The sequence below is a fragment of the Chionomys nivalis genome, chromosome 21 (genome assembly GCF_950005125.1).
Source record: "Chionomys nivalis chromosome 21, mChiNiv1.1, whole genome shotgun sequence".
Lineage (NCBI taxonomy): Eukaryota > Metazoa > Chordata > Mammalia > Rodentia > Cricetidae > Chionomys > Chionomys nivalis.
The window spans coordinates 12,382,038-12,394,485 of NC_080106.1; the positions used below are offsets into that span (position 1 = coordinate 12,382,038).

Below are 12,448 nucleotides of genomic sequence, written 5' to 3' on the forward strand. Positions count from 1 at the left end.
TGAAATGCCAAATATGGCTGTAGGGAGACAGGAGGGGCTCTAGGTTCTGAGAAACCTTATCTCAGTAAAATAGGGCAAAAGACACCTCTATCTTCCAGGCACATGCTCGCGTGCTCTCTCTCTCCCTCTCATACACACACATACAAACACAGAGTGAGCAGAACATATGCTAACTTCTTTTTCAACTATCTGGAATATACACTCAATTCTGCTACCATTTCGGTGATACAAAAGAATACTGCCTTTTCTTTTCCGTTTTCCTTTTGGCTCACGCACAGCAAGCAAGCACCCTAACCACGAAGCCGTATCCCCAGCCCTCTTAAACATAGTTTGCCAGTGGAATTTTCTTTTTCTTGAATGCTTTGTCTGATACAAGATCTCATCCTATAGCCCAGGCTGGTCTTGAATTCATCACAATCCTCTTGATTGATGAAAACATCAATCCTCTTGATGTTTGGTGGTGGTTTTTGTTTTGTTCTTGTGAGTTTTTGTTGGTTTTTTAAAATTGTTGTTGTAGTAGTTCTCTCTCTCTCTCTCCCTCCATTCCCTTTTTTCTCTCTTTCTTTCCTTGGTTTGTTGTGACAGGGTTTCTCTGTGTAGTTCTGGCTATCAGAACTCACTCCATAGACTGGGCTGTTCTCAAACTCACAGAGATCCATCTGCCTCTGCCTCCTCAGTGCTGGGATTAAAGGTGTGTGCCCACCACCTCCTGATTTGTATTGTATTTTTGAGACAGACTCTCATGTAGCCCAGGCTGGTATGGAGGATTTAACTAAAGACCACCTTTGTAAGTGTTAATAGCTCTGAGAGAGGGTATCCTGGCAGTTGGGAGCCAAGGGTACCACAAAGTCACACCATACAACAAACCTCACCCAAGATTTATCGGGAATAAAAGCCCCAGGAAGATGGCTGCTTTCTGCTGGGGAAGAAGCAGCAGAGAACTGGGCAGAACAGATTTATATAGTTTCTTGCTGGGTGGGGGGTGGGGGCCTGAGGACAGACATACACACTTTCCAGAGTGGCCTGGGTTTGGAAGGATTATGTCCCTTTATCTTGGGGCAGGTTCAGGGATGGATGGGATTTTTTCCTGTAGAGCAGGGCCTGGCCATTCTCCCACCCTGAGGGGCTAGTAACCTTAATTATGGAAGCCTGGAGGTGGGAGCAGGACCTGGCCCCTTCTGTGCCTCAAGGGATTCCAGCCACCAAAATAGTCTACGTCTCCCCGGACAATGCTTTGCCTTGTGTTTTTTTTTTTGTTGTTGTTGTTTTTTTTTTTTTGGTTTTATTTTATTTTATTTTATTTTCGAGACAGGGTTTCTCTGTGGTTTTGGAGCCTGTCCTGGAACTAGCTCTTGTAGACCAGGCTGGTCTCGAACTCACAGAGATCCGCCTGCCTCTGCCTCCCGAGTGCTGGGATTAAAGGTGTGCACCACCACCGCCCGGCTGCTTTTTTTATTCTTTGTCATTTTTTGAAGAATTTTTTCAAAGATTTAAAATTTCAGAAATATAATAGGGGTTAGAAAGATAGTTCAGTGCTTAAAAGATCTGTCTGCTCTTCCAAAACACTTGGGTTCAATTTCCAGAACCTACATGGAGGGTCACGAACACTGGAAACTCTAGGTCCAGAGGATCCAGTTCCTCTTCTGGCCTTTATGGGCACCGGGCATAGAAGTGGTGCACCTATACATGTGCAGTCAAAACAAAAAGAAGCAACAAAAAAAACAAAGTAACAACAAAACCCCACAAAAACCACCTTGAAGGTAGTTCTAAGGTTGGCCATACTGGTTTTTAGTGGAACCACTAGAGGGCTCTCGGCACAGGCTCCAGTGCTTCAGACCTTAGACAGTTCCTCAGCAGATTGCAAATTTTGTTGTTTGTTTTCCAAATTTCTGGGCTTTTCTGTAATATTTAAAAGCGTCCACCTTCAGGTGTAAAAATTATGGTTGAGTGGCAAGGTCTGGTGGCACATGCTTGTAATTCCAGTACTCAAGGACAGAGGGAAGATACGGACTTGGAGACCAGAATAGGCAACATAGAACGGAGACACATCTTGGTGATAGAGTGAAGCCCTGGGTTTGCTCATGAGTGTTGGGAAACAATAAAATAGCTAACTTTTAGCATGCCTTTATTACTGCCTGGCACATGCGTATCCACAAGCAAAAAACATCCTCATCAATAAATCTAAGTATACATATAAACATTTTAGAAATGCATCATACCATTACTTCTATGTTATGAAATGTATTGGGATAGCAATATGTGTGTGTGTATATATACATACATATGTATATATGTATATATATATATGGAAATATCTTAACAAGTAGTCATATTCTACAAGAGGACTCTGCTCCAACCTCACTGAATAATGTACCACATACATCAATCACGTCTTTACCTTTAATGCTGTAAAAAAGTCATTAGTAGCTATTTTTCCAACCGTCTTTGAGTCACGGTGCTTTCCTGTCCTCCCTCCTGTAGGAATACTTTTTAAACCAGAAAGCAGAGGGGCCCTGGAACTAGACCTAAGTTGGGGGGCTAGACTTACCACTCAATGCTTCACTTCAGGTATAGGTTCCCAGCCTGGGGTTTGTCTTTCAGTGCTCAGAGGCAACAAGAGCAGTGTGGTTGAGAGGTGGCCAAAAGCTCAGCGAGTGCTCTCTGCTACTGTCCCAGAAAAGTGGGCGGACCGAAAAGAACTAAACCGACGTGGAAGGCACGCCCCTAAATCCTCTTCTGGTTGATTTCGGAGACTTTGAAGGAGGGTCGCCAGGACTGCGAGGCCGCACCATGCCACACAGCACACAAATAGAAAATGAGTCTTCTTCATTAAATTCTGGGCATGCGTTCCACTAGCACTAGCGGGATCTCAAGAAGGAAGGGACAATTCTGCGCGAAGGGACAAGGGCCAAATCTGCAGATACTGTTTGCCTGGCCTCTGACGCGTCCCTTCTTGAAGGCGACGCAACTGGGCTGCCCAACGTCGACAGTGCGAAACCCTCGAAGCACACGGGCCGCAGTTTCCCAGCAGAGATGTCACGACGCACAGGCGCCCTACATTACCCGACGTGCCGCTGGAGGCCGCGCGCGCAGCAGGGAGGGAAAGCTCCCTAACCCCGCCCTCAGAGAGTCACCTCCCTGGAGCCGCTTTGTTGAGGCCTACGTCACTTCCGCCAAGCGGCCCCTCTCCCGGCCCGCCCCCCGACGCGACCGTAACCTGGGGCAACAGCCCCGCTCTAGCCTGCACGCTGGGGACGAGCGGCTCTGGGCCTTCCTTCCCTCGCGGTCCCGTTAAAGAGTCTGAGTGGACGTGGCCACGTCCCCGCCCCGGGGAAGAGTTCCCAGGACACTTGGCAGGCGGGTGGCAGAACCGAGGAAGGAAGCAACCCTCCGAGCGGGTAAACTAGAAGAAGAGGGACGGCGAGTCTGCATTGGGCGGGGCCTGGAAGCTGCGCGCCTCGGGGGAGGAGCCGTTTGATGGGCGTGGTCATTTGGGGCGTGGTCGAGGGTTCCATAGAGGAGCTTGGTGCAGCCCCCAGGAGCTGCCTGAAGTTAGGGCAAACCAGCCGTGTTTGGCACTGTAGGAGCCGCTGGGAGGAAGGGGAAGAGCCTGATGAGGTGAAGCTGCTCTGCGGATGGAAGGAAGGAATGTGATGGGACCACTAGTAGAAGGAAGGAACCAGATGCGGTCTGGGCGCCAGGATCGGGCTTGTACTTTCTGCCTGCCTTGAGCTTTGGGAGCCTTCGGGAGGCCATCCTCTCAGGACTAGGCACCTCGTGAATTCAGAAACGAAAGTCGGAAAAGGGCAAAGTGAGACCCTGACAAAACCAAAAATCGAGACCCTGGGCAAAAACAAACAAACAAAGGCGAGAGTTGAGAGTTGTAAGTGGTTGGAATAGAAGTGGCCTGATCTCTAAGGGTGGTTGTACCTGCCCTACTTGAATTTGGAAGAACTCAAGGATTGCTTCATTATGGCAGCTGTCCCCCATAGGGTACATGTCACAGTTAATTAACATAGGAAGATATTTTTTTTATTTAGTTTTGTCTATTTGAGACAGTCTTGCTATGTAGCCCAGGCTAGCTGGAAACCTCCTGAGTTGTTGAGGCATGTCCCACCACACCTCCACTCTGTCTGAATCCTGATACCCAATACCCGATTCCCTTAAAGCTGTAGCTTTTAGTAAGATGAGGTGTAGAGCCATGAGAAGCTGTGGTGGGGTGTTTAGGAGGTTTGGGGAACCAGCCTGCCTTGACACCAGTAACCTGGGCCTCTGTTTCTTGCCAGTCACCCTGCTTTCCGTGCTTGCTGATAGATTAGGGCTGTGTCAGTCAAATGTAGGGATCTCCAGCTAGTCAGTCCTAATCTGGCTGCCCTGACAAAGGCTAATGTGCACACTGCCACTTTACTTTGGGGGCAGACATAATTGATCACCCAACATTTTCTTCAAGTGGGCAGGTGTCACACTCCTCAACACATTCAGGTAGCCTCTGCTCGTATGGAGTTGATCATCGGGATAGGAATTAACATTATTTTTTTTAAAAGATAGGGCCTTACGTACCTCAGGCTAATTGAATTTTTAGTTAAGAATGACCTAAACGTCTAATCCTCCTGCGCACATCTTCGTCATGCCTGTTTGCTGGGTGTGGAACCCAGTGCTTTGTGTGTGCTGTTCAAGTGCTCCTCTTACAAAACTGTATCTATGTCCTCCTTTTTTTTTCATTCTTTGATTTTTTTTTTTATGTGTATGGTGTTTTGTTGCATGTATGTCTGGACACCGTGTTGACACCTTGTGCCCGTGTGCCTTCACGGGCGAGAACTGGCGTTAAAGATGGATGTGAGCTGCCATGTGGGTGGTGGGATTCAAAGCCAGGTAGAGCACTTTTTCTGATTTTCTATGTAGCCCTGACTATCCTGGACTTCACTGTATAGACCAGGCTGACCTCAAATTCACAGAAATTCGCCTGCCTCTGCCTCCACCTCCCTTATGCTGGGATTAAAGATGTGTGCCCCCATCCCTGGCAAATTAAAGGTGTTTTAAGGCAAAAGGACAAACTGTAAGACATCAGAGTCACATTCTGAATCATAAACCAATCAGTTGATAGTTTGCTGTGTTTGGAGGTCTGCTGTAGGGGTGTAGCATCTCTGTGTCCTGAACACATTTGGCCCATGTATCCTCAAGGCCCATGTATCCTCAAGGTAGAACAGAAACCCCAGCTTCCTCCATACAATGAGCATTTTGGCATATGACATAGGTTCTGTTATTGAATATCTTTGCATTGTGCACAACGAGAGTGAATAACAAGCAGTCTGTTGCAGAGAGGTGGAAGAAAATTCTTTCCTGCCGTAAGAGCTGGGGGTGGCAGTGTTACCATCCAGTCCCGACTGTCTTACTTCTGAGAGTAGGAGCATGTATTACATCATACTAAGTAACATGGCTAGGCATGGTTCCCAGTTCACAGTTTCAAAGTCTGACTTTGGAACCCATTTCTTCTCTGGAGATTCTGCAGGCTACGTAGTGACTTTTAATAATTTTCATTGCCGTAGAGTTTCTCACTGGTCCCAAGGCTCACCGTTGGATCAGCAAACCCCAGGAATCCTCCTATCTCTATCCCCCCAGTATCAGAAATACAAATGCATGACGTCATACCTAGCATTTTGTCTGGTGGCTGGGGATTAAATCCAGGTCTCATGCATATGAGGCAACCATTTGTTGACTTGAGCTATGTTTCTAGCCCTGATTAGGGTTATTTACTTATTAAAACTCTATAGCTGAATTTGTTTTGGCCTACCCCTGCACCCCTGTAATCCTAGCACTTCAGAGACACAAGCCAGAGGATCATGAATTCGAGGCTAACAAGTTCCAGGACATCCTGAGCTCTATAGCAAACAAAAAAAAAAAAAAACAATCGAGAGGGTTTGGAGCAACAGATGGCTCAGTGGTTAAGAACACTGACTGCTCTTTCGGATGACTCAGGTTCCATTCCCGGCACCTACATGGCAGCTCCCAACTGTCTGAAACTCCAGTCACAGGGGATCTGACACCCTCAGACAGACAGACAGACATGCAGTGTCCATGTCAGAAACCAGTGTCCATAAAATAAAAATAAATTTAAGAACAAAAACAATAAAAGCAAAACCCCAAACTGGTGAAGGTTGTGCTGTTTACATCAGATGGCCCCGGCCAATATAAATATGCGTGCTTCTTGTTTGAGGCTTTAGATTCCAGGATTAACCTCACAACTCTGAGAGGCTGTTCTGCAGTCATAGGCACCTCCTAGTCTATAAAGTGCTCTCCACCCCTGACCTACAGTCATACTCCATGTGTGTCGTGTGTGTTTGTGTTCGGATGTACTTGAGTGTGTACAAGTGTGCAGAGAGCCAGAGGTTGACTTGGGCGTCTTCCTCAATCTCTACCTTTTTTTAAATATCTATATAATTTGAAGACTTATTTATTTTAATTTCATGTATACGAGTGTTTTGGTTAAACGTATATGCACCATGGGCCTGCCAGGTGCTCGCGGAATCCAGAAAATGGTGTCATGTCTGCTGGAAGTGAAGTTGCCAGTTCTTGTGGGTTCAGTGCCAGAAACCAAGCCTGAGTCCTTTGCAAGAGTATCAAATGCTCTTAATTGTTGAGCCATTTCTCTAGTCCTCACCCACCTTATTTTTATTGAGACATGTTCTCTCGCTGAACCCAAAGTTCTCAGATTTTGGCTAGGCTGATTATCCAGAAAGCCCCAAGGAGCCTCCTTTTTTTTTTTTTTTTTTTTTTTTGGTTTTTCGAGACAGGGTTTCTCTGTGGCTTTGGAGCCTGTCCTGGAACTAGCTCTGTAGAGCAGGCTGGTCTCGAACTCACAGAGATTCACCTGCCTCTGCCTCCCAAGTGCTGGGATTAAAGGCGTGCGCCACCACCGCCCGGCTCAAGGATCCTCCTTTTTGCAAGGAGAGGGTCCCTTGTTTGTCCTGGCCGCCTGGCTAGCTTACACCCGAAATAACCACACAGAAATTGTATTAATTAAATCACTGCTTGGCCCATTAGTTCTAGCCTCTTATTGGCTAATTCTTACATATTAGTTTAACCCATCTTCATTAATCTGTGTATTGCCACATAGTAGTGGCTTACCAAAGATTCTAACTGGCGTCCATCTCTGGCGGAGGATCTATGGTTTCTCTCTCTCTGCTTTCTTCCTCCCAGAATTCAGTTCTGTCTTCTCCACCTACCTAAGTTCTGCCCCTATCAGCTAGGTCAAGGCAGTTTCCTTATTCATTAACCAATGAAAGCAACACATGAACAGAAGAACCTCCTACACCACTCCTGACTCTGCCTTTCCAGCACTGGAATTAAAGGCATATATCACACAACTCATGACTTTTTAGGTGGGTACTGGGGATCCGAACTCTGTTCCTTAAACTTGTGTGGCAAGTGTTATCTGCCTGAGCCATCTTTTAAAGCCTAGCCTAGGTGAAATACTCGGGCTTGTTAGCCAAGGCAGTCTAGCCTGAAAATGTAAGCTCCAGGTTCAATGAGAGACTGTCTTAGGGGAGCAAGGCAGGTGAGCAGGACACCTGATGTGCACACTCCCGTGCACACATTCACTGACCACCTGAGTAGACATATACACATGTGGAGGTTGAAGCAGAAGGGTCAGCGATTCATGAATTTACTGCATGAGCTAGTCTGTGGTACAAGAAGCCATCTATAAAAAAGTGAGTGAAGAGTTGGGTGGCAGCAGGGTGGTGGCGGCACACGCCTTTAATCTCAGCACTCAGGAGGCAGAGGTAGGCGGATCTCTGTGAATTTGAGGCTAGCCTGGTCTACAAAGCAAGGACAGCTAGGACTGTTATACAGAGAATCCCTGGCTCGAAAACAAAAATAAAACAAAACAAAAAATAAGTTAAGAAATGGAAAATAAGGGCTAGAAAGATGGCTAAGGGGGTTAAAAGCACTCACTGGCTGTTCTTACAGAGGATCCAGAGTTTCATACCCAACACCTCCATGGTAGCCAACAACTGTCTATAATTCCAGCCCAGGGGATCCAGTGCTCTCCTCTGGTCTCCTAGCACACAAGGCAAGCATACATGCTATACAATACATGCTTGTAAAACACTCATACAAATTAAAAAAATTAAAAATGAAAATATAGCTATACAAAGTTCTGCATTTTAGAGGAAAGCTGCATATAATTTGTGAGAAACCACACAGAAGCAGAAACAGGAGGTTTGCTTCAAGTTTAAGGCCAACTCTGTCCCAAAACCACATTAGAGGAGTTGGAGAGGCGGCAGTGTGGTGAAGAGCACTTGTTTTTTTGCAGAGAGCCCAGGTTCGATTCCCAACCCCACATGGAGGCTCAGTTGTCCAGAACTGTAGTTCCAGGGAGTCCAGTGCTCTCTTCTGGCCTCCCCAGCACTAGGCACACACCAAGAATACATAAGCACATGCAGGCACGGTGCTAAATATGCGGTTTTATTTTGTTTGGACTTTAACAAATAAAGCTTGCATGAAGATCATAGTGCGGAGCTAGCCACACTAGTTAGCCATAGAGGCCCGGCAGTGGTGGCCCATACCTTTAATCCCAGCACTCGGGAGACAGAGACAGACGGATCTCTGTGGGTTCAAAGCCACCCTGGCCTACGCGAGATTGAATCAGTCAAAAAGAGAAACAGAGCCAAAAGGTGGTGGCTCACACCCAATCACAGTACTAGGGAGGTGGAGACGGGAAGTGATGTGGCTGGGCAGAGGGAGCCTAGGGAACTGGCTGATCACATGCTCCACTCTCCCTCCCACTCTGCTTTCCTTAAAACAAAACAAAGCAGCAAGTGTTGGCAGAAACATGGAGAAATAAGTGTCTGCTTACCCACTGTGGGAAAGCATCTTGGGCTCCTCAGAAGTTTGTGGACCTCAGTCAACTCTGAGGGCTCTGGGAACAGGTGAATCCTGGGAGTCTGTGAGTCCCCACTATTCTTTTGATATTAACAATGTCATATGTAGAACCGCATCCCTTGTGAGCTCTGTCACAGCAACCAGAGGTAGAGCCGATGCTAGTGTCTTCCAGGTGTCTTCATTTCTTTGGTCTTTATTAAATTCATCAGTTGTGGGTTGACAGATGACTCAACAGGTCAGCGCACTTACCTCACAAGTCTGATGATTCTAAGCCACTGTGTGTGAAAGAAAGAAAGAAAGAAAGACAAGACAAGACAGAACCATTATCCTCTGACTTCCATTAGAGCGCTGTGGCATGTCCTCCCACCACCCCTACCTCACCCACACAAAAGTTTAAAAAAAAAGAGAGACATTAGTTTTTAATTAAAATTAGCCTTATCTTTTCTGACAGCAGTTGGAAACGGGTCATTTTGAAAGATTTATTCTCAGTCTTCCTGAATATATTAAAATATTTCACTTGAGATACCTGATTTAAAAAAAATCAATATTAAAACCAAGTTGAATTGGACGTTGCAGGAAGAACATGTTAAAAACTATAAGCAGTCACCCCAGCAATGGATCTCTGTCAGGAAAGTGAGACTGTTGCAGAAAATGACGAACATGAGAAAATTCAAGGCGCAGAGGAAACCATGCAGACTTTAAGTTGTCCAGATGAGAGAAACGAAAGGAATCACGTCTGCTGTCTTCTCGGTGTCAGCGACCTCACGTTGGAAGAGGATGAGCGGGTCAAAGAGTTTGCCATCGGCACTGGGTGGGAAGAAGCCGTAAGTGTCTTCTTGGGTCTTTCTCCCTTGGGTCTTTACTACGGGTCTTTTTCCAAAGTAGTTTATGTTACCAAAAATGTTGGCGTGAATATAGGAGCCTTGGGGCAGAAGTGAAATAGAGTGACAGCCGTGTGCACTCCTAGGCACAGATGGGACAGCTCTCCACGGACAAGTCAGCATTTAACTCTTCTTTCAACACCTCTGTAGGCATCTGGGGCTTACTCTGTGAGTGAGGGTGCCGAAGCACCCAGTAGGTAAAATGTGGTACACAGAGATCACTTGACCAGTAACTGGACAAAGAAGGCCGGAATATTTCCAGCCCCGTGCTCAGCACCTGAGAGACCCGTAGGCTGTATCCTCTCTGCTCTCTAGAGTCCTGTGCCTTCTCCGAGCGAGCGAGCGAGCGGTGGAAGCCGACATTTGAAACTGTAAGGCAGGTGCCTGGGTAGCACAAGTTCATGAAGAATGTGGGGCCTTGTGACTTAGTTGGCTAAGCTTAGTTGACAAGATGGCTCAGCAGGTAGAGGCAGCTGCAGTGCAAGTCTGGAGACCTGAGTTTGATCCCTGGAATCCACAGTAAGGTGGAAGGAGAGAACCGACTCCACATTGCCTTTGACCTTCAGGCTCACACCATGGCATGCTCATTCACACATAGATCATACATGCCTGTGTGAACTCACACACATTCTCTCTATCTCTGTCTCTCTCCAAATAAAAAATTGTAAATAATAGGGAAACTTGGTCAAATCCAAGATTAAATGCAGGGTTTCCAGGTTATACAACCAACAATACAGATTGCCCCATTTGAGTTTCAGATGAGCGATCCCTAACTACTTAGGATGATGTTCATCACAGATACAGTCCTTTGTTTTTAGATGGCAGCTGCAGCCAGGGGCTCCAGGGGTGGGTAGGCATAGCTGTACCTTGGGCGCTCAGGAATCTTGGGTTCCCAGGACTGCATCTGTTCCTCGTTGGCCCTCCAGCCTTTCTGAGCCATCTTCCTGGCCTTTGGGAAACTGATTGATAGTCCAAGGAATCCTTGGACGGGAATGGCAGCTTGGGTCCACGGCGCTATGCTGAACTGTGTCTGAAGGGATCCGTAGCTAGTCCCGTGGCTTTGTACAGGTGCCGCTGCCCAGGCTTCAGAAACAACCACTCCTGGCTAGCAGTGAAGTTAGCATCCACGGCTGGAATAGCACTGCTCTCGTGAGGCTGCAATAGTAAAGGCTGGGAGTTTTGTTTGCTTTTCAGAAGCAGAGGGCAGGAGTATTGTGAGTTTATGGCCAGCTAGTCTCCATGGTAAGATGCCTGTCTGTCTGTCTTCTGTATGTGTATTTAAGATAAATCAGTTTTAAGAAAAAAAATGTGGCTCAAATAAGACTGCGAGAACAGGAGTGTAGCCCAAATGGAGGAGGCAAGGCCCTGGCACAGCTGGCAAGGGGGTAACATGCTGCTTTCTTTGCAGGTCCGCGGCTGGGGACGAACCTCACCAACTGCCTGCATCTGGTCAAAGAAGAAAGTGAAAAAGGGGAGGGTAGGAGAAAGCACTGGTGGAGGCAGCGACTGCTTATTCTGTATGAGTCTTTCCCAAGGGAGTCTGGAGGCTTCTTCCCTCTCAGAGGTTGGGAAACTGGAGGCCGGTGCTGTGGCTAAGGTGAGCCCCGAGAAGAACTGGAGCCCCGAGAAGAACTGGTGCAGCCCCTCCCAGGACCCCAGCACTGATTCCAGAGAGCCCACGAAACTCTGCTTTCCCACATACTTGCATGGAGAAAAAAAAAGCCTGCAAATCAAGGAATTTATCTGGTGCATGGAAGAGTGGGCCATTCCCGAGACCGTTAGTGGCAAGACCTGCAGAAACCCCTGCGGAAGCACTGACCGGGGCCTCTCCACCTCCGACTCTCTCGCATCCAAGGCCCTCGTGGTTCTGCCCCCACTGAAAAGCTGTACCCCCAACAGCTTGGATGTCCTGAGCAAGAAGGACAGGAATATTTTCTGGCAGCCGGAAGAGAAGGCACAAAAGGGAGAAAAGGACGAGTGCGTGGCTTGTCCAGATAGGTTGAAAACAGTCGATGGGAAAGGAGAAAAGAGACACTTCGAGCTGGCCAGCCACCTGAAGGTCACCGAGCAACTGCCTTTCCCGCCACCTATGGTCCGGACACACCTGCTGGCGGCAGAGTCCCAGAGGTGCTGCTTGCGCTGGTCCCTCCTGCCCCAGAAGAGCTCTACGTATCCATCCAACCCCGACAACATCCGTTATCTTGCCACCTTGCAGGTTTTGCAAAAACAGGGAATGCCAAGCTACAGAAGCAGACTCAAAGGCAAGGAATCCAAACCTCCTAAGAACACTCCCAGACACATCCCTGGGGAGGCTAAGCAGGAAAGCAGGTCCCGGGCGCTAGCAAGTAAAATGTTCCCCAAACCTCTCTTGCCATCCCTCACAGTGAGCAGGGTTGTCATCCCCGTCTCCACGCACAGAGTCCTCTGATTGGTCACAATATAGTTTCCTGGGAATGAGTACTGCCTGCAGCTCATTTGTCTCCCCCTTTCCCCTCTCCCACCCTCTCCTTTTCCTGTCCATCCTCAGTCTTCCTCTCCCCTTCTCTATCCTCTCTACTCCTCACCCCCCCCCTTTTTTTAATAGCAGAACCAGAGGAAATTGAGCAGATTTGAATGAGTTTGAATTCAGCCTCAAAAACACCATACTGGGCTAGGTGTGGTGACATACACCTATAATCCTAGCA

The 12,448-nt window shown here is 47.5% G+C and overlaps 1 protein-coding gene and 1 long non-coding RNA gene across 2 annotated transcripts in view; one reads left to right on the top strand and one right to left on the bottom strand.

The window, feature by feature from the left end:
• LOC130863781 (uncharacterized) overlaps positions 1-3,058 on the bottom strand; it is a 78,110-nt gene extending 75,052 nt beyond the window's left edge. The window contains exon 1 of the long non-coding RNA XR_009055751.1: positions 2,549-3,058. This is a non-coding gene — a long non-coding RNA (uncharacterized LOC130863781). The remainder of the gene's footprint in view (positions 1-2,548) is intronic.
• A 137-nt stretch (positions 3,059-3,195) lies between these two features.
• C21H16orf46 (chromosome 21 C16orf46 homolog) lies at positions 3,196-12,221 on the top strand. Its single transcript, XM_057753856.1, has 3 exons — positions 3,196-3,398; positions 9,460-9,707; positions 11,173-12,221. The coding sequence occupies exons 2-3, from the start codon at positions 9,498-9,500 to the stop codon at positions 12,190-12,192; spliced, it is 1,230 nt and encodes a 409-aa protein (XP_057609839.1). The 5' UTR covers positions 3,196-3,398; positions 9,460-9,497; the 3' UTR covers positions 12,193-12,221.
• The last annotated feature ends 227 nt before the right edge of the window (positions 12,222-12,448 follow it).

Bases quoted from the DNA above. Each gene is read 5' to 3' on its own strand.
- C21H16orf46 (XM_057753856.1), top strand. From the start codon at position 9,498: ATGGATCTCTGTCAGGAAAGTGAGACTGTTGCAGAAAATGACGAACAT. The intron at 9,708-11,172 runs GTAAGTGTCTTC...CTTTCTTTGCAG, and splicing joins GCACTGGGTGGGAAGAAGCC to GTCCGCGGCTGGGGACGAAC.